At 46.6% G+C, this 22879-nt stretch overlaps 1 protein-coding gene across 1 annotated transcript; it reads left to right on the top strand.

The window, feature by feature from the left end:
• The first annotated feature begins 13355 nt into the window (after window positions 1-13355).
• Window positions 13356-14268, top strand: LOC123166990 (protein LE25). Its single transcript, XM_044584833.1, has 2 exons — window positions 13356-13554; window positions 13688-14268. The coding sequence occupies exons 1-2, from the start codon at window positions 13468-13470 to the stop codon at window positions 13841-13843; spliced, it is 243 nt and encodes an 80-aa protein (XP_044440768.1). The 5' UTR covers window positions 13356-13467; the 3' UTR covers window positions 13844-14268.
• The last annotated feature ends 8611 nt before the right edge of the window (window positions 14269-22879 follow it).

Genomic DNA, 22879 nt, shown 5'->3' with positions numbered 1-22879 from the left:
AAGTTGGAATACAGTAGGTTTAACACCAATATAAATAAAGAATGAGTTCATTACAGTACCTTGAAGTGGTCTTTTGTTTTCTTTCGCTAACGGAGCTCACGAGATTTCTGTTGAGTTTTGTGTTGTGAAGTTTTCAAGTTTTGGGTGAAAGATTTTGATGGATTATGGAACAAGGAGTGGCAAGAGCCTAAGCTTGGGGATGCCCATGGCACCCCCAAGATAATCTAAGGACACCAAAAAGCCAAAGCTTGGGGATGCCCCGGAAGGCATCCCCTCTTTCGTCTACTTCCATCGGTAACTTTACTTGGAGCTATATTTTTATTCACCACATGATATGTGTTTTGCTTGGAGCGTCTTGTATGATTTGAGTCTTTGCTTTTTAGTTTACCACAATCATCCTTGCTGTACACACCTTTTGAGAGAGCCATACATGATTTGGAAATTATTAGAATACTCTATGTGCTTCACTTATATCTTTTGAGTTATATAGTTTTGCTCTAGTACTTCACTTATATCTTTTAGAGCACGGTGGTGGATTTGTTTTATAGAAACTATTGATCTCTCATGCTTCACTTAGATTATTTTGAGAGTCTTAAATAGCATGGTAATTTGCTTAAATAATCCTAATATGCTAGGTATTCAAGAATAGTAAAAACTTTCTTATGAGTGTGTTGAATACTAAGAGAAGTTTGATGCTTGATGATTGTTTTGAGATATGGAGGTAATAATATCAAAGTCGTGCTAGTTGAGTAGTTGTGAATTTGAGAAATGCTTGTGTTGAAGTTTGCAAGTCCCGTAGCATGCACGTATGGTAAACGTTATGTAACAAATTTGAAACATGAGATGTTCTTTGATTGTCCTCCTTATGTGTGGCGGTCGGGGACGAGCGATGGTCTTTTCCTACCAATCTATCCCCCTAGGAGCATGCGCGTAGTGCTTGGTTTTTGATGACTTGTAGATTTTTGCAATAAGTATGTGAGTTCTTTATGACTAATGTTGAGTTCATGGATTATACGCACTCTCACCCTTCCATCAATGCTAGCCTCTTCGGTACCGTGCATTGCCCTTTCTCACATTGAGAGTTGGTGCAAACTTCGCCGGTGCATCCAAACGCCGTGATATGATACGCTCTTTCACACATAAACCTCCTTATATCTTCCTCAAAACAGCCACCATGCCTACCTATTATGGCATTTTCCATAGCCATTCCGAGATATATTGCCATGCAACTTTCCACCATTCCGTTTATCATGACACGTTCATCATTGTCATATTGCTAGCATGATCATGTAGTTGACATAGTATTTGTGGGAAAGCCACCGTTCATAATTCTTTCATACATGTCACTCTTGGTTCATTGCATATCCTGGTACACCGCCGGAGGCATTCATATAGAGTCATACTTTGTTCTAGTATCGAGTTGTAATCATTGAGTTGTAAATAAATAGAAGTGTGATGATCATCATTTTCTAGAGCATTGTCCCAAGTGAGGAATAAAAAAAGAGAGAAAGGCCATAAAAAAAGAGAAGGCCCAAAAAATGAGAGAAAAAGAGAGAAGGGACAATGCTACTATCCTTTGCCACACTTGTGCTTCAAAGTAGCACCATAATCTTCATGATAGAGAGTCTCTTGTTTTGTCACTTCCATATACTAGTGGGAATTTTTCATTATAGAACTTGGCTTGTATATTCCAACAATGGGCCTCCTCAAGTGCCCTAGGTCTTCGTGAGCAAGCAAGTTGGATGCACACCCACTTAGTTTCTTTTGTTGAGCTTTCATACATTTATAGCTCTAGTGCATCCGTTGCATGGCAATCCCTACTCCTTGCATTAACATCAATCGATGGGCATCTCCATAGCTCATTGATTAGCCTCGTTGATGTGAGACTTTCTCCTTTTTTGTCTTCTCCACATAACCCCCATCATCATATTCTATTCCACCCATAGTGCTATGTCCATGGCTCGCGCTCATATATTGCGTGAAAGTTTATAGGTTTGAGATTACTAAAGTATGAAACAATTGCTTGGCTTGTCATCGGGGTTGTGCATGATGAGAGCATTCTTGTGTGACGAAAAGGGAGCATGACTAAACTATATGATTTTGTAGGATGAACTTTCTTTGGCCATGTTATTTTGAGAAGACATAATTGCTTAGTCAGTATGCTTGAAGTATTATTATTTTATGTCAATATGAACTTTTATCTTGAATCTTTCGGATCTGAATATTCATACCACAATTAAGAAGAATTACATTGAAATTATGCCAAGTAGCACTCCACATCAAAAATTATCTTTTTTATCATTTAGCTACTCGAGGACGAGCAGGAATTAAGCTTGGGGATGCTTGATACGTCTCCAACGTATCTATAATTTTTGATTGCTCCATGCTATATTATCTACTGTTTTGGACATTATTGGGCTTTATTATTCACTTTTATATTATTTTTGGGACTAACCTATTAACCGGAGGCCCAGCCCAGAATTGCTGTTTTTTTGCCTATTTCAGAGTTTCGCAGAAAAGGAATATCATACGGAGTCCAAACGGAATGAAACCTTCGGGAACGTGATTTTTAGGAAGATTATGATCCAGGAGACTTGGACCCTATGTCAAGAAACAAAAGAGGAAGCCACGAGGTAGGGGGCACGCCCACCCCCCCAGGGCGCGCCCTCCACCCTCGTGGGCCCCCTGTTGCTCCACCGACGTACTCCTTCCTCCTATATATACCCACGTACCCCCAAACGATCAGATACGGAGCCAAAAACATAATTCCATCGCCGCAACCTTCTGTACCCACGAGATCCCATCTTGGGACCTGTTCCGGAGCTCCGCCGGAGAGGGCATCCATCACGGAGGGCTTCTACATCAACACCATAGCCTCTCCGATGAAGTGTGAGTAGTTTACCTCAGACCTTCGGGTCCATAGTTAGTAGCTAGATGGCTTCTTCTCTCTTTTTGGATCTCAATACAATGTTCTCCGCCTCTCTCGTGGAGATCTATTCGATGTAATCTTCTTTTTGCAGTGTGTTTGTTGAGACCGATGAATTGTGGGTTTATGATCAAGATTATCTATGAACAATATTTGAATCTTCTCTGAATTCTTTTATGTATGATTGGTTATCTTTACAAGTCTCTTCGAATTATCAGTTTGGTTTGGCCTACTAGATTGATCTTTCTTGCAATGGGAGAAGTGCTTAGCTTTGGGTTCAATCTTGCGGTGTCCTTTCCCAGTGACAGTAGGGGCAGCAAGGCACGTATTGTATTGTTGCCATCGAGGATAACAAGATGGGGTTTTTTATCATATTGCATGAATTTATCCCTCTACATCATGTCATCTTGCTTAAGGCGTTACTCTGTTCATGAACTTAATACTCTAGATGCATGCTGGATAGCGGTCGATGAGTGGAGTAATAGTAGTAGATGCAGGCAGGAGTCGGTCTACTTGTCTCGGGCGTGATGCCTATATACATAATCATACCTAGATATTCTCATAACTATGCTCAATTCTGTCAATTTCTCAACAGTAATTCGTTCACCCACCGTAAAATACTTATGCTCTTGAGAGAAGCCACTAGTGAAACCTATGGCCCCCGGGTCTATCTTCATCATATTAATCTTCCAACACTTAGTTATTTCCTTTGCTTTTTACTTTGCTTTTATTTTACTTTGCATCTTTATCACAAAAATACCAAAAAAATTATCCTATCATATCTATTAGATCTCACTCTCGTAAGTGACCGTGAAGGGATTGACAACCCCTTATCGCGTTGGTTGCGAGGATTTATTTGTATTGTGCAGGTACGAGGGACTCGCGCGTAGCCTCCTACTAGATTGATACCTTGGTTCTCAAAAACTGAGGGAAATACTTACGCTACTTTGCTGCATCACCCTTTCCTCTTTAAGGGAAAACCAACGCAGTGCTCAAGAGGTAGCACACCTTCCCCCATCTATCTACAGCGGTCCACTCTCCCACAACCCGCTGCACCCTCTACTTGAACATGGTGCTTTATGCTTCATATTATTATCCAATGATGTGTTGCCATCTATGATGTCTGAGTAGATTTTCGTTGTCCTATCGGTGATTGGTGAATTGCTATGATTGGTTTAATTTGCTTGTGGTTATGTTGTTGTCCTTTGGTGCCCATCATATGAGCGCGCGCGTGGATCACACCATAGGGTTAGTTGTATGTTGATAGGACTATGTATTGGAGGGCAAGAGTGACAGAAGCTTCAACCTAGCATAGAAATTGATGCATACGGGATTGAAGGGGGGCCAATATATCTTAATGCTATGATTGGGTTTTACCTTAATGAATGTTAGTAGTTGCGGATGCTTGCTAATAGTTCCAATCATAAGTGCATAGAATTCCAAGTCAGGGATGACATGCTAGCAGTGGCCTCTCCCACATAAAACTTGATATCGGTCTAGTAAAGTAGTCAATTGCTTAGGGACATTTTCGCAACTCCTACTACCACTTTTCCTAGGGGTGGAAACGGATCGGATGCGGATCGGATAGTGCTCTTACCACTTCCATTTTCATATTTTCAAAACGAATACGAATCCGAATACGGATGTTATCGGATACGGATGCGGCTCGGATACGGATGTTATTCGAATACGGATACGTATCGGATATTTTCTTGATTCGGAACGGATATGAATAATATCAACATATTGCTTAAGTAAATTAGTCGATAGCTATTTGACCTGAAATAATCAACTTGTGACATACAATAAGTCAATGATAAATAGGTTTATGAATAAATACTATTGTAATGCATAATAATTTATAAGTTTAATCATATAAAGAGTAAAATTTGACCACTTATTTGGCCTTATGTTGGATAATTGGAATATTGGGTCCAAAATTTTGAAAATTACCTCTCATAATCTTATTCGGATACGGATATATCCACTTCCATATCCATATTTGTGTCAAAATCTCCTACCATATTTTCTTTTTTATTTGTTTAATAAAGTCGGATATGGATACTTTGCATTTCCATTTTGGTTCGGATGCGGATGTTTCGGATACGAATAGGCATTTTCTCGAATACGAATATCGGATATTTCGGATTATCCGCTACCACTTTCCACCCCTAACTTTTCCACACTTGCTATACTAACTTTATTGCTTCTTTATCTAAACAGCCCCTAGTTTTTATTTACGTGCTCTTTATATTCTTGCAAACCTATCCAACAACACCTACAAAGTACTTCTAGTTTCATACTTGTTCTAGGTAAAGCGAACGTTAAGCGTGCGTAGAGTTGTATCGGTGGTCGATAGAACTTGAGGGAATATTTGTCCTACCTTTAGCTCCTCGTTGGGTTTGACACTCTTACTTATCGAAAGAGGCTACAATTGATCCCCTATACTTGTGGGTTATCACCACCACTCACACCTACAAAACTCGATAATGTATAGTGCTCTCATTCCTCATATTTAAAACCGGTGTCGTCGCTGATCCATCCACATAACGCATCGGGACCCACAGCCGATGTAGTAGACCTAAAGCATATGCCACATGCACACGTTTTAGCCGCCGCCATCATCATCGAATCGCTGACCCATATTCAGGAGATATCTGCATAATCCCTGCCAGTTTGTCCATCCGTCGACGCCACCACGGCGACAAACGGCACCACCGCCCCGCGCGTGTCCGTCCAGACGCGAAGATTCTGGAAGATCTGTCGTGCGTAGCACCTACCGACCAGGCATGATACAACGTAGCACCTATCAGCAAAACATGACTTGACATCTCCACCGAAAGCTCCATGCAAGACGAAGTCGTTCCACCTCCTGCCTCTGTCTTCCAGCTCTGCTCCACAAACGATGCTCCAAAACGACACCACGGTACCGCCGTCGTCCGATCTGGAACACCAGATCCTAGGGTTTCCTCTGGAGCAGCACGAGTGGGTCGACAGTAGTTACGACAATGCCTCATCAAGGTAATGATGCAAAATGCCGCCATCGCCTGCCATTGGCTCGGTTTTCACCGACAACTATGTCTTCCTGACTCGCAGCCGGAACTAGATGGCGTATCTCGAGATCTGGCCGTCCAGCCTCAGATCGACAACCCCCGGCGAAGGAGAGGGCCACCACCACCAGCGACACCGGCTGATGCATAATGCATCCTTTTTGAAAGCGTGTCGTCCGCGCATGTGAGATATACAAGTCGTACCGCCTAAGCATGTAAGAGCATCTCTAGCAGACCCCCGCATCCCGCCGGCCCGCAAAACGCGTTTGCAGTTCACGGGAAAATGGCTTTGTGGGCCGTCACGGACGGCCGCAGAGGCAGACCCCCAAACGGACCCGTATAAAAGGATATTCGCGGAATATACTTTTTTACGGGCCGGCTTTGCGGGGTCTGCTCTTGCGCCGCTGCATCCCGCATCCTGCCGGTCCGCAAATATCAATACCACAGCAGAAAAATAAAACAAACAAACATCCACACCACAAAATAATTATTCAGAAAAATTATCAATACCAACACAATACAACAATCATCCACATTACAAATAATTATTCAAATCACCGAAGCAAACTTAAATAATGCAATACAAAACTTGTCCTGAATACAAATACAAATGAATAGAAAAATAAGTTTGTTACTGCCCAGCCCTTTGCCAATGGTGCTCAATGAGATCCTCCTGAAGCTGAAAGTGGGTGTTTGCATTTTCAATCCCCTTGTATGTTTGAAGAAAAGCTCTAATGCGGTTAGAGTCTCTAGCTGGTTTGACACGGCTACCCACATTACCGTAGAAGAACTCCAAGTTCATGCCTCTCTCATCTTCGAGAATCATATTGTGAAGGATAACACAGCATGTCATGATGTTTTTCAAGGTCCGCTTGCCCCAAAAACGAGCAGGACCACGAACAATGGCAAACCTAGATTGCAAAACCCCGAATGATCTTTCAATGTCTTTTCAGGCTGCCTCTTGCACCATTGCGAATTCACATTGTTTTCTAGTTTTAGGTTCTTTGATGCTCTTGACAAATGTGCACCAAGGAGCGTATATACCATCTGCAAGATAGTACCCTTTTGTGTATTCATGCCCATTGATAGTGTAGTTGCAAGCAGGAGCATCACCACTAGCAAGCCTAGCAAACAAATGAGACCGTTGCAACACATTGATATCATTGAAGTGCCCGGCATACCAAAGAAGCAATGCCAAATCCATAAATCCTCGGATGCTATGGCCTCTAGCACAATTGTTGCATCACAAACTTGCCACAATACATTCCCTAACATGCCTTCGGACAATTTTCCAAGTCCAATGCATACAATCAATGCTACCTAGCATGCCAGGCCAACCTCTCCTCTCATTAGATGCCATCAATTTCTTTGTGTCATCCTCGTTGGGTGCCCAAAGATATTCAGGACCAAAGACACGGATGATCACTTTGGCAAATATACGCACTAACTCAATTGTGGTATCTTCACCAATGCGAAGGTACTCATCGGCATAGTCAGCCGGAACGCCATATGCAATCACCTGCATAGCTGCCGAGATTTTTTGATATGCACTAAATCCCTTCAAGCCCGCATCATTTCTTCTTTGAGTTAAATACCGACAATTTGCCTCGCAAGCTTGAATAATTTTCACACAGAGGAATCGGCGCATTCGGTACCTTCTCCGAAAGAGGTGCGGTGGATATGTTGGATTCTCCGCAAAGTAGCACTACTAGGGAAAACCTTATACACAGAACATTAGCAGTAGCGCGGGCTAAAAACGCACGCTAGTGCTAATTAGCAGCAGCGCGGTGTTGTAAACGGCGCTACAGATACAGTTATAGCAGTAGCGCGCCCGAGTACGAAAGCGCTACTACTAAAATTCCCACGACTTAGCTGATAGGCTGCACATAGTAGTAGCGATCTTCGCCGAACCGCGCTACCGCTATTTGCTTTGTAGCAGCGCGTTTACGCTGAGAGGCACTACTGCTAAAGTAAATAAAATTAAATGGAAAGCAAATAGAAAAGTAAATGAAAATGAAAGAAATACAAAAAGGTGAAAGGAAAAAAATAAAATGTAAAGAAAAATAAATGAAAAAGTGGAAAAAAGAGAATGGTATAGCAGTAGCGCGTATCCAGGAACGCGCTGTAGCTATTGTTAGCAGTAGCGCACTTCCCGGAACGCGCTACTGCTACTTCTGACTAAACCGCTCGATTCGTTTTTCCCAACGGCCACTTCCCCCAAATCGCAACTCCTTCGATGTCGCCGCCGCCGTCGCCCGTCTGTCGCCGCGCGCTCTCTTGTCGCTCTCCCGCCTCAACGCTGCCCCCGACCCCGGATTTTACGCCGCCCCCGATCCTGACCTCGACGCCGCCCCCGACCCCGACCTCGATGCCGCCCTCCGCCGCGCGCCCGAGCCCCGACCCCGACCTCGACGCCGCCTGCCCCTCCCTCGCCGCAATCACCGTAAGGCTCTGCCTCTTCTCTCCCCTACCCTCCTCTCTCTCTCTGCTAGGGCAATCTATATATGTGTTGATGCTGTGTTGATGTTCATATGAACCCTAGATTTGTTTAGGGCAGTAGGCATTTTTTAGCATTTAGGAAAAATGATTAGCAATTTTTTTAGGAAATTAGCTAGGGCAAATTTTTATGAAAATGCCTAAACAGTAATTTCATTTGCATATTGTTGTTATATGATATATGTCATTGATGTTCATTTGCATATTCCATTATTGAAGTAGTTCGATTGTGCCCAAGTGGCTTTGTTGTTTCCAGGAAATGAAGCCGAGTGGCCTATGTTCTGCCGGAATGTTGATTCATTTCCGTTCCGGCAAATTTCAGATTCTCGATTTGTCCACTTTTTAGCAAAAGTCATGCCGAAAATTTCCGTGAATTTCAGCATGACTTGTGCTACAAACTAGGACATATCGAGTGCCCGGGATTTGCCGCACCGGGAAGGAGTCAACGTTCCTGCAAAGCATAGGTCTTTTTTATGTCATTATTCATTTTATTAGGTATAGAATTAATTGACTAGATTTAATCGTAAGAACTAGTTGAATTAATAGAACTAGTTGAACATGTCACATTTGTTGTTATTTTTTTAGTTAAAGCAATTTTTCGCGCATCGACGTCGACGATGCCTATCCCGCATCCTCGTCGTCGAGTCGGCGGAGGACACCTGCGTCACCAGATGGGCCATGTCCGGGACTGGGCTCCGCCGGGGTGGTACTGGGAGGCGCTACCTACCGGGGGGCGCAGGTTGGTGAGGAGCCAGCCTGTCGTTGACCCGAACCTTCTTTGGTGGCGGTCGCGTGGGCCAGTGACGGTCCAGAGGCTCGAGGACCCCGCGGAGGTGGTGCGTCACCGTGTCAGTGAGGAGGACGCGCACGTCCGTCGCTACTTGTTTGCGTTGGAGCACAGGTTCTCCAATACCTGGCAGGTTCTCCAGGGATCTCACTGGAGCTATGATCCTGTGATGGTTCCTTCTCTTTGGGTGTCCACCGCCCGCGCCGATACCCGTCGTGCGCTAGGGTTTTAGTTGTATTAGTGATGTTATATGTATGATACTATTCGGGATGTATTAGTGATAATATTCGACGATGTACGGACGCATGAGATGATTTACTTTTGCTTATTGAATGCATGCTAATTTGAATACTTATTTATTTTACGATTTGGTTTTGCTTATTGAATGCTCATGTCAATATGAGTCCTATAAGATATTTTGAGTATCCTGGAGTTGTCTTCGATCGATTTTCAATTAATGTTTCAACTATGAACATAGGAAATGTCTGACAACGAAAAGGATTTCGGTATTTGCAAATACTGCGAAGACGAGCGCGGCCTGTGCGACGGAATCTTCCTAGATGATGATAGGCGCTTCAGCATCAAGCTGGACGTGAACTTCGAAGTGGATACAGTAAGTCACAACGACAAGTCTTTTTTCGTAATTAAGCATGACATCTGCTTCATTTGCTTCAACTTATAATTTAATTTTTTTACTATTCTACTAGCGTATCCCCTGCCATGCAAGAGTTTTTGTCTTGGATAAGATAGGTTTCAGTCGTACTATGGAGGTAAAGAAAGTTTACTTGAAGACCGAGCATGGTTATATTTTCCACGCAAAATTATACAACGCAGACGACTACACCTATTTTGGATGCAAAACTTGGCGAGCACTATGCAAGACTTATGCATTTGAGCCTGATATGGTTATCACCTTTGATATTCGTCCGGAAGATGATATTGAAGGTAATACCGACATCTGGGTCGATGTGCAGACGCCTCCAGTTATACCATTATGTGAGTTTCTCAACCATATTTATGTCTTTGATATTGTTTATTCAAAAATAGTTGAGAACTAATTTCTATTGTCAGCTTATTTCGGTTCAAGCAAACATGTCCAACGCTTGGTAGACAGGACCTACTACTGTCCCGGGGCTGAACTAAACTGCGAGGAGCTAAGTCATTATGTTTCATGGCTTGAGGATCTTGATACTGTCAAGACAAATTTTCTTTCTGCACTTAGAAATGTTAGTACTGAAAACGTGCGACCAATAGTGTTCGTAATGAACTACGGTCACATCTATTTAGGAAAGATGGTAAGATTTTTACTATTTGTCATCAGTGCATCTTTTGTATACATTATTTTTTAAGCTAAACTTCATTGCTAAGTATGTTACTATACGATGTTCTTCAACAGGGACTCCCGATGAATGTTGTGCCTCATGGGATCGAGACTAATGGTACCATGAGTATTGTTAGCTTACGGCCAAGATATCCTACAATGCACTTTAGTGCATTCAGGATTTCTAAGAGCGAGGAAGTCTTAATAGTGAAAGACTGGACCAAATTTGTGATGGAGGAGCGCAGAGAAGTACTACGGGGCAGCAATCAGAAGCGCAGCCCATGATTAGGAGATAGGTTCATCTGCATGCTCCAACTTGATGAAGGAGGAGAGCTACACATGTTTTATGTTATTTTACCTGAGAGAGAGCAGCAGGAGTGATTAGCTAGCTAGAAATGAGTTTGAAGATGATGATGTGCTACACTATGACTATGATGATTAAATAGCTAGTGTTGGTGGTAATGACTATGATGATTATTATTAGCTAGTGTTGGTGGTGATTAGATAGCTACCGCATCTAGTGTTGGTGGTGATTAGCTAGCTAGAATGAGTTTGAAGATGATGATGTGCTACACTATGACTATGGTGATTAAATAAATACTGTTGGTGGTAATGACTATGATGATGATTAAATAGCTTGTGCTGGCGGATTAGATTCAAGTGGAGGCAACATGTGGTGCACATCGAAAGTACTACTAGTCCAAACTAGATCAAGTTTGGATTAGTAGTATACTTTTGACATGCACCACATATTGCCTCCACTTGAACCTAATCCACCTTCATTTGACACACTGTTATGGACATAATGATATAAACCTCATAATTGGTATTGTACCCAAATTTGTATAACGGCGTATAAATACACTAAAAATAAAAATAAAAGAGTACTAGTAGCAATGGATAGTAAACACGCTACAACTAGCTAGATTAGCAGCAGCGCGGGATAGAACAAGCACTGCCGCTATGTGTCTTAGCAGTAGCGCTTGTCGCATGCGCTACTGCTAAGTAATAGCTGTAGCGCCTTATTGTAGCGCGGCTGCCCGCGCTACTATTGGGCATTAAACCGCGCTACTACTAGGGTTTTCCCTAGTAGTGTAGTCTTGCATCAACATCTCGTTCCCGAGATGGCGATTCCGAGGAATGCAAAGACGCCCGACGGTCCATCCTCGTCGCCCCTTCTGGTTCTCGTCTTCGTGCTCCTTGACGGCAAAAGCCATCACCAACGTCTGCTGCCGAAAGTTTGCAAGCATCGTCTCAACATCCGAGTCGTCCGAATTGGAGAGCAAAAACTTCTCGCACGGGCTCAATTCCATCTACATGAACAAGAATCACACGCCGTGTCAACCAACTATGCAAAGCACTTGGCACAAAGCACAAACAAACACTAACCGACGGCGACGAGGGGCGGCTCGAGGGCGGTCGATCCCCAGCGGCGATAGCGACGAGGGGCGGCTCTTCTCGCTGGATCCGGGGGGCGATGCAGCGTATCGGTGGTGGAGGGTGCGGGACGCCCCCGCGGCGCGATTCCGCCCGCAGATTTGGCCGAAATCGCCGGCGACGGACGGGCGGAACCAATGGCGGGCGGCGGCGGAAGGAGGTGGGGAAAGGGCGCGGGCTGAAATGTCCCTCCCGCCAACCGCGTGGCAGGCGGAAACCCGCGAATTCGCAGGTTGGGGCCGAGATTTTGCCGCGCCCCTCAAACTTTTTACGGGCCGGCCGTGTTTGCGGTGTCTGTTCGGGCGGGATTTTCCGCGCCGACCCATATTTTGGCGGTTATTTTGCGGGTCGGGGCTTATTGCAGGGTCTGCTAGAGTTGCTCTTAAAACGCACGAAACTGTAAAATAATCGTCAGTTTACAGTTTTAGGTGGAAAAAACGACCAGAATAGAACCCGTAAACCACCCTGACCCGTAAAAATTATTAAGGAGCGCGGAAAACATCCCGGCCAAACCCGTGAAATAAGGATTTCGGAGACGACCCGAGGACGACTTGTATACATGAAAGACCGTTGGCGGGAGTCCAACTGTCAGCGGAAACTTCATGGCTTCCTCCCCGCCGTCCGTCCCCGGCCGCCGCCAGCCCATCCCCGGCCGCCTCTCGCCCGCCCCGGCCGTCGCGCTCGCCGGCCGTCCGCCCGGGCTGCTGCGCCCGACCGTCCGCTGTGCGGGCCCGTCGTCCGCCCGGCCGTCCGTTGTGCCGGCCCGCCGTCCGCCACAGCCGCCCGCGGATCTCTCGACGGAGGAGCTAGCTTGCTAGCTAGTTGAATCGAATCGATTCGAACGTAGCTACCGTAGCCCGGACGTCGCCCGCGCAACCGCGGCCGCCCTGGCCTCCGCCCGCGCCGCCGTGGCCACCCCGCGTCTTCCTCGCCTGCCCGTCCGCTGGCGTCCACCTCGCATCTTCTTTCTCTGCCTGTCCGCGATTCCAAATTGGCTTGAGGAAGAGGACGACCAGAAAAAAAAGCAAGTTGTGGACCCGTTTGGTATATTCAGAGAATATTCTCTTTTACGGGTTGATTATACGGATCTGTTCGGCCGCAGCAAAAATTGATTCTGAAAACAAATTTTTCTCTACCCGTAATATACGGGTTGCAGTTTTAAGGGGTCTGCTAAAGATGCAGAGCAGGCGAGCCATTACGTGCACCAACACGCGTCCGAATATTAAGAGCAGGCACGAGCAAGGTGCCACGATTGCCTGCACCTGGCTGGCCTGCTTTGTGCCACGCACGGTCCGGCCGTTTGGGCCTTGAATACACCCCTTTATATATGTACCACCTGTCATACATGTTACCTAAGCTACCGCGTCTATCAGCCAGATCGAGTGCAAGCGACAGCAGATCGAGTGATCAGAGCAAACGGTGAGCGCGCGCTACGTGATTCGTGAAGGAAATGGCGACCATCAAAGCCAAGGTCCAGGACGCCGCCTCCTCCGCCAAGGCCGGCATCGATAAGGCGAAGGCCACGGCCGGCGAGAAGGTTCGTCGGCCGCGCTGAGTCGTTTTTTTCCTTAGATTGCCGGCCACACTACAGAGGTGTGTGCTAGCTGCGACTTCCGCCTCTAGTTAACCTTGCCCGATTGATCTGTGTGCGCGCGCGCGTCCTGCTGCAGGTAAAGAAGGCGACGACGACGGACCCGGGGAAGAAGCGCGAGGCGGAGGAGAAAAAGGAGGACCGCATGCACAAGGTCGACTCCGACGAGCGCGATGAGAAGGGGGACCACGCCGCCGAGAGGTCCGGGAGGCGCACCATCGTCACCGGCACCTAGTTAGCTTCTGGCTAGCTAGGCCCACTGACAGCATGTACTACTAGTAGCGTAAGTAACCTCGGTTGTAAGCGAATCGAGGAATCAAAATAAGCGGCAGTCCGTCATAGAATGAGGTTCGATTCGATCCTTCATCTTCTAGGCTTATAAATCTGATCTTTCGAAAAATGCGACCCGTCTCTATCATCCTCTAGGATCATATATACTCAAACAATCTTTCACACAAGTCTGTTGTGATGATGTCTTAGTCGATGATGTCTGCTTCATTGCCGACGGGCTACGTTCTGTAATCGATGAGACACTCAAAGACAGAGAAATTCCAACCAGCCGGTGGTTGGAAGTTTTTGGTCATTGTGTTTGTGTTGGTGGTTGCAGCAGGGATCAACACTCGTATAAGAAGTTTTTCAACCGGAGTGGTGGTTGAAGTTTTTCGTCAGGTGTTCAAAGTTTTTCGTCATTCTCTCAGTGGTTGCACGGATGAAGAAGGATTTTTCTGCAAATTTCCTTTGTCCGGAGCGTTTTCTGTACTTTCTCTTCTGTGTAGAGAAATCCAAGGAGGTGCTTCTCTAATATATATCAATATTCCCCTTCTTTTTTCTATGCAAAAAAAATTCTATGCAAAAAAAAAGATATAGTAAAGTAAGTGATTCCATAAATTTACGCAGTTGCCCAAGAATTCACTATATATTCTTAATCAACGATTTCTTATATAGAGAGAACGGCCCTCACAAATTGAAAATACTAATTTGTTAAGAATCAATCGAATTGAAGTCATAGTGTCATTGTTGGCTGGAATCGATATATTCGCGAGATCCGGGTCACAATTTGTGAGTCCTGAGATAGCATCTTCCCCGGGTTTTTCCTCCCCACGCCTCCCATCGATTTGGTTTTTTTAATCTCAACACCGCACATAATAAAAACCAATGTAAATAGCAGATATTCACTTAGGTGCACGGGTCATCTCCAACTGGTGAACACTAAATACAAAAATAATTTACAAGATCTGCAACTTGTGAACAGTAAATGCAAAAAAAATTCAGAAAAAAAATTAGTTGAAAGTTTCATGTTCGTGCCAAATTTTAGCTTGTTCGGATATTAGAGAAGCTCATGACAAAAAGGACAAAATCAGTCAACAATAAATTTATTTACTTACGGCCTAAAAAAAATTCGTTTTTGCTGTGAGTTACCGAGATGTTCAAACTCCATGACATTTGGCGTGAAGTCCAAGAGCATCTAGTGTCTCAAAAAAGATTATTTTTTTACTATTTTAAACAAATTTATTGTGCACCTCGAGTGTAAATGCACCAAGAGCCAAAATGCCGCAACCCGTAAATAGAGCAACTTGAGAAACAATGCATTAACTCAATCGAATCAAATAAAATTAATTCTTACCAAAATCTCAACATAATCAGAACTTTGTAAATGGACAAGGATTATGTTGGTGATATCATAGATGAAGAAGGATTTAATCAAAGTTTATGATGCTTAGCTTTTATGAAAAACAATGTGCGCCCTATATTGTTGTAGGGAGACCAAAACAACATGGCTAAGTTTTTGCATTAATTTTGAAATGAAAACATTATGGCTCGTAGGGAGTAAAAAACAACTGAGGTAACTGTTTGCGTAAATTTCTGAACAGAAATAATATATATGTCGTACGCAAGATAGAAAAACCATTAGTGGAATATTCGTCATTGGTTCGTATGATTGAGTTGTCATGATAAATTAAATTCTATGAAGTTCTAAAATATAGCAATCTATAGTAGAAGTTGTTTAGTTGTAGCATAGCAAAATGCACACCTTCACTCCATTTTTATGTATAACTATAACATAGGAATAGGAGAAAAATCTATAAGGCTAAACACAAGTAAAATTTAAGTGTATAGTTTAGAAATGGAAAATAATCTATAAAGTTAAACTCAATTAGAATTTCAGGGCGTCATTCATTAAAAAAAATTGATAAGATATTTGAAGGATTTGGATTCTTATAAAATTTTCTTTCGTCACTTGATTCATGATTCTTATGATTGGAATTCTTAGGATTTATTTAAACTTAATTTTGAAGATAGCTAGCCGGGCTTGCCGGCTGATTTATTTTTTACTCTTTGTTGAAAAACTCTATACAAGTTGACAGCTAATTATATTTTCTCAATTCAATATGGTGAATCTGGACATGCTACCAGCTACATGGCTTCTTTGGATCGGCCATAACCGCTATCTGGATGGTAGCTTTTTCTAAACAGTTTTTACTTTTAAATTTTGTTAGTGTTGTATCCATTTATTTTCATTTCATTTTTATATTTAAATTTTCCTTTATTTTTTTGATTTTCTTTATTACTTTATCCTTTTCTATTTTATTTTCAACATTTTCCTAGTTTCTTATTTTCTATTTTTCTATTTACTTATAGTATTTATGTTTCATTTTTCATTAAGGTAATTGCATGAACAACTTTTTGACATACATGACAATGTTCTAAAGTAATGAATATTTAATTTTCAAATAGATTAATTTTAAACATATGTGAATAAATACTTGGATATTACTATTAAAAAGGATTTTACCTAGTACTTTTTTTGTGATTCTACGGAAAAGAGAAGTAGAAACAATTTATAATTGTATGATCAAAATAGGAACAATTTTTCCTTGACCTGTGAAAGTGATTTTAATATGATTTTGGGTAATATTTAAATTTCTAAAACATAGGAACATTTTTAAAATGAAGAAGCATATATGATGTCATATTGATTTGCCTCATATATCCTCTCCTATCGCTGGCTACGAGCATAATAGAAGAGCTCAAGTTTTTTTTTTAACTTGTATTACTCAATCACAAGATCCTTACAATCATCAAAAGCTAAAGACAAAGCAACTTCTGGGCCAGACCCTAACCAAGTCATAGTTCTGCCCTCACCTCTAGCAAATTTAGCTAAACTATCACTAATATTATTTTGAGTACGATTAACATGAGTAATACAAGAATCACGAAGAGACAGGAGATGCCTAATTTCCTTAATGAGAGAAGCGTAGATTGATCTATCCTTTTCTCAGCCTTGGGTCAACTTGACAGCAACTATAGAATCCATCTCAATTATAATAGGTAAGTCACTTCTTTGTAGGGGGAAAGAGAGACCTTCCATGCACTCAAGTTGGAGAGAAAGAAAAAAAAAAGATGATTCCCCTTGCACTTTGAGAGTCAAGAGGATAATTAAATCCTAGCCATCGATCGGTCAAAGGGAAATTTATTTATATAAACATCGTAAGTATAACAAGAGTAACATAAAACAGTGTAGCAGATTTAATATCCACACCTTCAAAATGTAGAGATTTTCATATGCACTATGTATGGTTGATTCACTGCATAGGATACACCACATACGTACATTTGTTTTCAAAAACATCATTATGTTTTTTTGCATTACCTGATATATATGTTTCTACAAAAGATATACTTACTTGGGAATTTTCATCACGAAAATCCTCAAACCTAAAAACAATATCCTTAAGGTATGCATTAGATAATATGTTAGTGTTAAAAAACTGTTACAAATACCATTAGTAATTAATGGTTAATACATATTACGCCAAAATAGTAAGTATATATATATTCTCTTACAAAAGTGATAAATACATATTTGGTTAAAATACTCAATATACTTACATACATAAAACACCGATATATGATAAGTTGTGCATGCATTCTAAAAAAGGCAATATTTTCCAACTAAAAAAAAGCATTTCTCTATGAAATTTGAAAATAATTAATAAATAATACTCCCTCCGTCCCAAAATTCTTGTCTTAGATTTGTCTAGATACGGATGTATAGCAACATAGTGTGATACTAAGCTCTGGCGACACGGGGGGATCCTACCCGCCACCGGTCAACAGCCTCCGCCGCCGGCCCCCTCGCATCGCCGCCGCCGGAGGGCTGGCTGCCGAAGCCACGCCGGACCCCAGGAAGGCGGCGGCGGGGCGGATCTGGGTCCCTCGGCCCTCCACCCCCGCGCCATGCTCCCCTACCGCGACGGCGCCAACCCCATCCCTCTGCTCATCCGGCGGCGGCGGATCCGGCCACCCCGACGGCCTAGCTCGCGCGTCTCCGGTCGGCTGCGCCCCCCCCCCCCCCCCCCCCCCCCCAATCCTCCACAGCCCGTCGCGGACGCCATCCTCCCCCACAAGCGCCTCAACCCCCCCCTCCCGCGACCCCAGGGTCCTCCCCTGCGTTTCTCGGGTGCCCCCACCAGCTGCTGCTCGGGCCTGCCAGGCGGTGGTGGATCCTGCGCTCCTGTCCACTGCCACGGGCGCCACCTCCCTGCAGCTTCCCAATTCCTCGTGGCCTCGTGATCTGGTCGATGCTTCGGCCGGCTGTGGTCGGGGCTTGGGTCCTGCAGCCGGTTGCGGGGGCGTTCGCGGCCTGCCTCCCATGTAGGCAACCCCCCTCGTCTCCGGCGGCCCTTCCTCCTCCCGAGCTATGGTGACGGCTCTCGCGAAGAGGCGGCGATGCTTATGTGGTTGCGGCTGTCACGGGGATTATTCTCATGGTGGGTCCATGCTGGCGTTGTTCTGCCCCGGCGGCCTTGGCCCGTGTCTCTCTGGTGTCCTTCGTTGCCGGCATCTTCTATCGGGCAGCTCCGGCATAGGCGGTCGGGTAGCTGCATCACTTCCAGTTCACCTGGCTCGCCGACGTCCCGACGGCTAAAGCCACGGCAGCCCAGATCTACGTCCCTCCAGTCTTGGATTGCCGGCGTTGCTAACGTCGTCGCCCCAGGACCCCCGCGTGATTCGCCTCGTTGCCTGCCCTACCCTGTACGCCTCAAAGCCTCCTCCTTTTGCTGGATCCAATGCTCACGGGTTTGGAGGCAGTGCCACCCTCCGACCGCAGGTGCAGCCCCGCGAACCCCTTCCTGATGGTGGTTCCGATCAACATTGGCCTCCTCATCCATGATTTCAGAATCGGCGGCTATGGGATCGTGCAGCTTCAGGCCAGGGAGAGATCCCTGCTCGGTTTTTTTGCCGGTGCTGGCAACGACGGCGCCCGCGGGTGTCGTTTCCTTCTTGGAGGCGTTGCCAAGGCCTTCAGCTGCGCCCCTCTTCGAGCTCAGGGGAAACCCTAGGTCCGGGTCCCCCCAGACCGGATAGTGATGGCATCTCGGCATCATCTTCCTTCTTGAAGGCACTATCTTGATCGCTCGCGGCGTCCCCGGTTTTTGGCTCGTGTGATGGTGGGATTCTCCTTAGTTTGGCATCGCCGCTCTTGCCTTGGGTTGGTAGGTTTAGTTGTGTTGTATCCTCTGTTCGGGCTGAGCATCCCTTGTCTCTCTACTTAGGGCACCATGTACACGCCTGCGAGCATTCGTATCATGTGTTGTATCACTCTGTACTCATTCTTCTTCTATAAATGAAATGATACGCAAGCTTTACGTATTCGTGAAAAAAATAGATATGGATGTATCTAATAGTAAAACGTGACTTGATACATCCGTATTTAGACAAATCTAAGACAAGAATTTTGGGACGGAGGGAGTAATTAGCGTGTGTCAAGTCTCACTAAATCAATTAATTACATGCATGTTCCATCTGTAACCGAAAGAAAAAATAGAAATAGGAATAATATTTATCAAATGGTATTATTAATATTTTTTATATTTACTTCGGTGCTTTCATGATGCTATAATTTACTTTCTTATATTACTATTCTCTACTACCACTGTTGATCCGCATTATCACTGTCCTACTACTACCACTTTCGCTGCTACCACTACTATTATTCTTTTTTTAGGGCATCACTACTATTATTCAGAAACAGTACTTACAATTCCGCGTGAATATTACAAGCAACAGAACGGTTCCTGCAAAATGTTCTTCATTGAGAGGGGCGAGGAGGAGTCAGTTCCTTCTCATCCAAGAACTTTGCTCCTAGCATGCGTGTCGACAAGTAGCATCTTTAGCTTAGACGCGATGGAGAACATATTCGTCGTTCTACATATGCGCGCAGACGCGACGAGACAACGACTATATAGGAGCAACGTGTACGTTGCACCAGAAACCCCTCTTTTTGCATTTTTTTTCTTTCTATAATAACTGTTCATGCATGCCACCTCACGAGTCACGACAGTCGTCATGACCGGCAATATCATCACGATGAAAAGAAGAAGAACAAGAACAAGAACATTCAACAACACCTGGGATTATCCTAAAAAAAACACCTGAGATTGAACATTTACATGACAACACATATGGAAGCAATAATCATCATACGATAAGTCCACCAGTTTAATTACTTACATGACCTAATTAAACAGACAGAATCAACCGCAACATACATCATGATAATATTATTTCAATTCCGTAAGATAAGAACAACGACACTAGCAGCAGAGTCATCTCGTGCTCACCTGATCACCGGTCCCCGTGATTTCGACCGATATTCGCGTTCCCCCGCGCCGCCACGGTTACCACCGCGATTGAGCTGGTCGTTGGAGGCGGCAGTAGGGGCGTCGTCGTCTCCAGCCCGACGGGTGGTAAACAGCCGTGCCGGACCTGGCCTCGTCCAGTCCTCCACCGGCCGCGGAGATGCCAGTGGCTCATGCCCATGGCGAGGAGCACCGGCAGGAGCGTACCTTGGTGCAGGATGCGCCGCCCCGTTATCCATCCTCCAGTCGCTAGCATTTGCTTGCGCCCCATGGGACGCTCCGTTCCTGGTCTCGTCTCCCTGGTATGCTGCTGGATTATCTTGATCTGAAAATGCAGGAGGGTGCTGCGGCGTCGGCGGGGGTCGATGGTGCCGCGGGGAGGGCCCGTGATCATCGCGGCCGCCGCAGAGGAACGGGAGACACATCGATCGCTGAGGTAGGTCGTAGGCACTATCTATGATTGGGTTAAGCCTACGGGCCGGGAAGTGTGTGCTTAGAGCAAGTGGAATGATAGGCGAGACAAGGGAGTAGCTTATGCAGGCTGAGCTCGTACGACTTAAGCTAACGAGAACCTGGACTGGGACCAGCGTATGAAGCAGCAGAAAGATGCCAGGCTGGGCACCAATTATGGGGAATCTATGCCCTCCGTGCTTAACAAAACAGCTCCCGTCCTATCCTATCAAGAAACTTTCAGGCGCCTCACTGTGGGACTCCGGGCAAGAGAGACACCTGAGTGTTGACTCCGAGTCTCCGATGCTTGTTTTTTTTTGTTGTTGATGCAATTGGTTGGTGCGACCCGGACCTGGTGTGCATGCAGTTTGTCAACTTTCTTCTTTCTGCTCAGCAGCTGCTGTGCGGTAGAGCATCTCCAGCCCCCAACAAGGTCCCCCAGACGATTTTTCGGTCGTCGGCATAAAAAAAGGCCCAGTCGCGCCCCAAGGGCCCAGTTTTCGCCGGCTCGGGCCGAAATTGGCGCCGGCGGACCCAACCCGAACCCGGGGCGCTGGGGGCGCTCGGGGGCGCCGGGTGAATCGTTTTTGGCGCGAAGAGCCGCGGGCCTCCCTTGCCAGCGACTCGACTCTCTTCTCGCCGCTTCGTCGTCCTCATCGCCTCGTTCCCCGCGGCGAATCAATGCCAAAGCTGCGCGCGCTACCGCGCCGGTCAGCCTCCATTGATGCCTCACGGGCGGCGCAGTGAAGGCCGGGCGACGCGCGTCCCCTCGCCCGCCACGCGTAACACGCCGGCCACGCGTACTACGCGGCGCCTCCGCCTATATAAGCCGACCACCAGCGCGCCGGAGACACGCACGGATCCTCCACCGCCGACACGCCCATTTCTCCCCCTTCCTCCCTCGCCTCCTCTCGCCGTCTCCAGTTCAGAAGAATGGTCGAGCGCTTCCCAGGCGACGGCGCGGCGGCGAATGGCTTCGGGCGCCGCCATCTTCACGAGGACGAGGCTCGCCTCCTTTTCGAGGCCGAGTACCCGGTCCCGCCGGACATGCGGGTGCCCGGGGCGTGAAGGATCAGCGCCGGCGGCGTGCCGGTGCCACCACCACCCACCGCGGCGGCGCAGCGTGCGGAGATCGCACGTATCCGCGCGTCCCTGCCGCGGGCAGCGAGGGAAGGCCCGCGGTACACCCCCGACAGCCCGCTCTAGGAGCCCTACTTCCGCCGCCGCCACGCCGAACAGCTCGAGGCGACGAACGGCATCGTGCCCTCCGGCAGGCTCAACTCCGAGGGCCGACGCCGGTGGTGGGGCGTGCCCGGCCGCACGTTGGAGGCCGTCCTCGAGTACATCGAGGGCGGCAACACGCCGTGCCTCGAGTACCCCTCTCCCCCGTCCTTCTCACGCCGCCGTGGGAGCTCCTGGACGCCGAGGCGCATGGAGCGGCCCGGGGCGTCCTCCTCCTCGTCTGGCCGCTCGTCCGGCTCTCCCTGCCTCCGCCCCGTCAAACCGGAGCCCCAGGACACGCCTGTCAGCGCGCGCACCCGCAGCTCCGGCGTCCGCATCGGCGACTCCACCCACCCTCCGGCCACTTCGTCCTCGTCGAGCCCAAGCTGGAGCCCGGCCTCCCCCCGGAGTACGAGGAGATAGCCCGGCGCGGCTTCTTTGACGAGGAGGCCCTACAGTGGGCGCGAGACGAGATGGTCCGGCAGCGCCGGGCCCTGGAGGAGATAGAAGCCCGCAAACGTGGGCGCGAGGACGAGCACGGCATCGTGATCCTCGACAGCGACGACGACGAGGACGCCCCCGGACCGTCCAACCCGCCGCGCCAACCGGGGAGGGATGCAGCAGGGACGGCGGTGGCGGAGGCGGCGACGACGACGACGACGGCGGCGGCGGAGGCGGCGGCGACGACGACGGCGGCGGCGGAGGCGGCGGCGACGACGACGGCGGCGGCGGAGGCGGCGGCGACGACGACGGCGGCGGCGGCGGCGGCGACTACACGCGGTTCTACAGTCTCCTCGGCATGTAGAACTGCAAGGGCGGGCGGCGGGCGGCGAGGAGCGGCGAGGGAGACGGCGAGGAGCGGCGATGGAGACGGCGAGGAGCAGCCCCTAGTAGTTTTTTTTCTTTTTTTGTAAAATATGTTTAAATTTGAACGAACTCGCCGATGTTTGCGTTAA

Source organism: Triticum aestivum, chromosome 7D (assembly GCF_018294505.1).
Source record: "Triticum aestivum cultivar Chinese Spring chromosome 7D, IWGSC CS RefSeq v2.1, whole genome shotgun sequence".
NCBI classification, from domain to species: domain Eukaryota; kingdom Viridiplantae; phylum Streptophyta; class Magnoliopsida; order Poales; family Poaceae; genus Triticum; species Triticum aestivum.
This window is presented reverse-complemented; position numbering and strand designations above follow the sequence as displayed.

Excerpts from the sequence above, each read along its gene's own strand:
- LOC123166990 (XM_044584833.1), top strand. The coding sequence starts at position 13,468 with ATGGCGACCATCAAAGCCAAGGTCCAGGACGCCGCCTCCTCCGCCAAG. Across the intron at positions 13,555-13,687 it reads AGGCCACGGCCGGCGAGAAG|GTAAAGAAGGCGACGACGAC; the intron begins GTTCGTCGGCCG and ends GTCCTGCTGCAG.